Raw genomic sequence first — 3488 nt, 5'->3', positions numbered from 1 at the left:
TTAGGTTAGGTTAGGTTAGGTTAGGTTAGGTTAGGTTAGGTTAGGTTAGGTTAGGTTAGGTTAGGTTAGGTTAGGTTAGGTTAGGTTAGGTTAGGTTAGGTTAGGTTAGGTTAGGTTAGGTTAGGTTAGGTTAGGTTAGGTTAGGTTAGGTTAGGTTAGGTTAGGTTAGGTTAGGTTAGGTTAGGTTAGGTTAGGTTAGGTTAGGTTAGGTTAGGTTAGGTTAGGTTAGGTTAGGTTAGGTTAGGTTAGGTTAGGTTCCACGGACCTGCTCGGTTGTCCGAGTGGGCGGAGAGGTGAACTCCGACGTGGCGCGTCCCCGGGTGGTGGATAGGGGAACGCCCCGGCATATTGCTGGGGTAGGGCTTTTTTCGCCCCGCGAACCAAACACCAAAACCCGTAAATCCGCACCCAGCGGAAACGGGGGCTCTGCGCACTGAGCGTGGGGCCGCGAGGAAGAAAACCTCTATAAAAAATTACCCTGGTGGCAACACCACACTTGGCGCCCACTGGTCTTTATGATCGGTGGACGCCAAGTAAACCGTAAGTCCGCACTGAGCGGAAACGGGGGCTCTGCGCACTGAGCGTGGGGCCGCGAGGAAGAAAACCTCTATAAAAAATTACCCTGAGGAGGAGGTGGATGTTCCGTAGGGCTATACCGGATAGGGCCACCCATACCGGGCAGGCCTGCGGAACATCGGCGAGGGCGTGCGGCAACACGTTAAAAGGCAGTGGACTTCGGTCGGAGTATGGCGGCCTTCAAGGCCGCGCTTCATGGCTAGGGGACCTCACCCTGTAGTACAAAGGCGGCTTCCGGTGTCCGACAACGCCGGACAAAAATGAAATGGCAGACTCCAAAACAGAATTACCCCAGGAGGGTACCGCTGGCTACGCCAGCGGAGAATCCCTCCCAGAGGTCAACCTGACCTCTGGCCGGCCCTCGTATTCTGGGGGGGCCAAAGGATGCCACACGACCACTGCACGCAAAACGGAACTGACCTTAGCAAGCGAATCGGATTTGTCGATCAGGAAAGGAAGGAAAGAGTGGACAAAGAGAGGAGGAGAAAAGACAGGGAAAGACCAAGCAGAGGAAGATGAGTCGAGCGACGCCGAACATCAATCGGTGTCCGAGATTTCCAGGATGTCTGGGATATCCGGACTATCTTCCTCAGACTCGGATAGCACCGTCGAAGGAATAAAGGACGCAGAGGAAGGGAAGAAGACCGCCTCTACGACGCCGAGGATTGTCCTCCGATTTGCGGCCAAAATGCCGAAAAAGAGGGCACTCAAAGGTGACGAAGCGGCGACCCCGGTCGCCGTGAAAGTGTCCACGGCGGCAAGAGGCCGTCCTAGAAGACCAGGGGCCCACACCACCTATCTACAGGAGGCAAGAGCACAGATGGCGGAGGAGAGGGAGAGTGGAGCAGGCGGCTCGAACCCCCCCCCCTACCGTCCTCCTTGCCTCCCGCCCAGGGACCCATCGGAGCCGAGGTGCTCCCAGCCGGCGGCGGCAACTATTGAGGCCCTTGCCGCTAAAGCCCTCCTGAATGTGGCCGCCATTCAGGGGGAGGTGAAGAAAAGCGGTAATATTAAGGGCACCGTATTGGGCCAGATAAACCGGGCCACAAAGGGGGTGATTGAGGCGGTGGAGGAGCTCCGCTCAATCACCCCCCAAGAGGAACAACGCAGACTCCGCGCGGAGAACGCCAGACTGGCGAGAGAAGTCGAACTCATCCGCGCGGAGTTAAAAGCGTTTAAGGAAGCATACTCGGAGTCGCAGAAGAAAGCGGCCGCGACTCCGAGGGAGACTCCTCTGGCCCGGGAGGAGAGCGTGGAAACCGTGCTCAGGGGCGCCCTCGAGGAAATGAGGCGCGACCTTCTAGAGTCCGTAGGCGGGATGGTCAATGCCCGCCTAGGAGACCTAGAAACGCGTCTCCCCCCTGAGCCGGTGGTCAGACCGCCTCTCCAGGCGGACAGGCACCACCCGCCGCCGCCGCGCCCTGTGGCCCGGCCCAATTTAGTGGCAAGTGCCACCAAAACCGTGGAGGTTCGACCGGCCCAGGCCCCTGTGGCCAAAGCCGGTCCAGCACCGAAACCGAAGCGGAAAATCAGCAAAACCGGACCGGCCGCCCCTCCCCCCCCTCCATCTGCTGGCGGAGGAGGAAGCACAGGGAAGGCCACAAAGGCGAAAACCGGAGCCACTGAACCCGCCCCCCAAACATCCGGGGGCGAAGAGGTCCAGTGGTCAAAAGTGGTCGGCCGAAAGGCCGCCAAAAAGAAGAAGGCTCCGGCTGGGGCCCCGCCCGCTGCACAGGTTCATCCTGTAAGAACGCAGCGGGCTGCCCCCCCCCCCAAAGCGGTAAAGATCGTGGCCCCCAAGACGGCGGCCATCACCGTCACCCTCAAACCGGGGGCCACGATCACCAACGCCGAAGGACAGGTCTCTGAGGCCAAATATACCGACGTCTTGGCCAAGGCCAAGGCGGAAATCTGCCTCAGAGACCTCGGCTTGGAGACGGTCAAAGTACGGACAAGTATGACCGGCTCCAAGCTGATGGAGGTGGGGGGGAACACCCCAGAGGAGACGGCCGATCGCCTGGCTGCCGAATTGACAAGGGTCATCGGCAGCTGGGCGGACATCGCGCGCCCGTCCAAGCTCGCGGACCTCCGGGTCTCGGGTTTGGACGAGACGATAACGCGCGAGGAGGTGGCAGCCAAATTGGCTACAGTCGGGGGCTGCCACCCCGAGGCCGTCAAAGTGGGCCTAATCAGGCCCAGCTTCTGGGGTGGGGGGTCCACCCTGGTGAAATGTCCGGCAGCGGCGGCGAAAGCTGTCGCTCAGATAGGGAAGGTGGCCATAGGGTGGAGTATGGCCACCGTCACCGCGGTAAGGGCCCGGCCGCTGCGCTGCTTTAAGTGCATGCAGCTGGGCCACACCCGGGCCCTATGCCCGTCGGAAGCGGAGGATGGTCGCCTCTGCTTCCGATGTGGCCAAGAGGGCCACAAGAGGGCGGCGTGCGAGGCGCCTGTCAACTGCGCCGTGTGCAAAAGGACAGGCTGCCCGCACGCCCACGTAATGGGGGGAGCTAAATGCACCCCCCCCACCATGAGGGGGAAGGCCCGCTCCACCGGCCCTCCCCCTGCGCCAAGAGCGCAGCCGCCGTCCGGGCCGCAGCAACCGCCCGAAGAGGAACGTATGCAGGTGTCATAAATGCCCAGACACCTGCATACAGAGTTCCTGCAGACCAACGCCAACCACTCCGCCCGCGCACAGGACCTGCTCATGCAGGCCCTGGCGGAGTGGAGAATTGCCGTTGCGGTCGTGGCCGAGCCCTACCTCATCCCTTCCCAGCCTCATTGGGTCGGGGACACGGAGGGCTCGGTCGGAATGGTGGCGCCGCCAACGGGCCCGCAAATCCTCTCTCTCAGGGAGAGGGGCGCGGGTTACGTGGCGGCAAACTGGGGAGAGGTAGTGCTCATCGGAGTCTACT

The 3488-nt window shown here is 60.9% G+C and overlaps 1 protein-coding gene across 1 annotated transcript; it reads left to right on the top strand.

The window, feature by feature from the left end:
- Nucleotides 1–841: 841 nt before the first annotated feature.
- LOC123723523 lies at nt 842–3208 on the top strand. The gene has a single exon (XM_045686487.1). The coding sequence runs from the start codon at nt 842–844 to the stop codon at nt 3206–3208; it is 2367 nt and encodes a 788-aa protein (XP_045542443.1).
- The last annotated feature ends 280 nt before the right edge of the window (nt 3209–3488 follow it).

This window comes from Papilio machaon, chromosome 3, assembly GCF_912999745.1.
Source record: "Papilio machaon chromosome 3, ilPapMach1.1, whole genome shotgun sequence".
Taxonomy (NCBI): domain Eukaryota; kingdom Metazoa; phylum Arthropoda; class Insecta; order Lepidoptera; family Papilionidae; genus Papilio; species Papilio machaon.
Note: the sequence above shows the minus strand (reverse complement) of the source record. Positions and strands in the feature narration are given on the sequence as shown.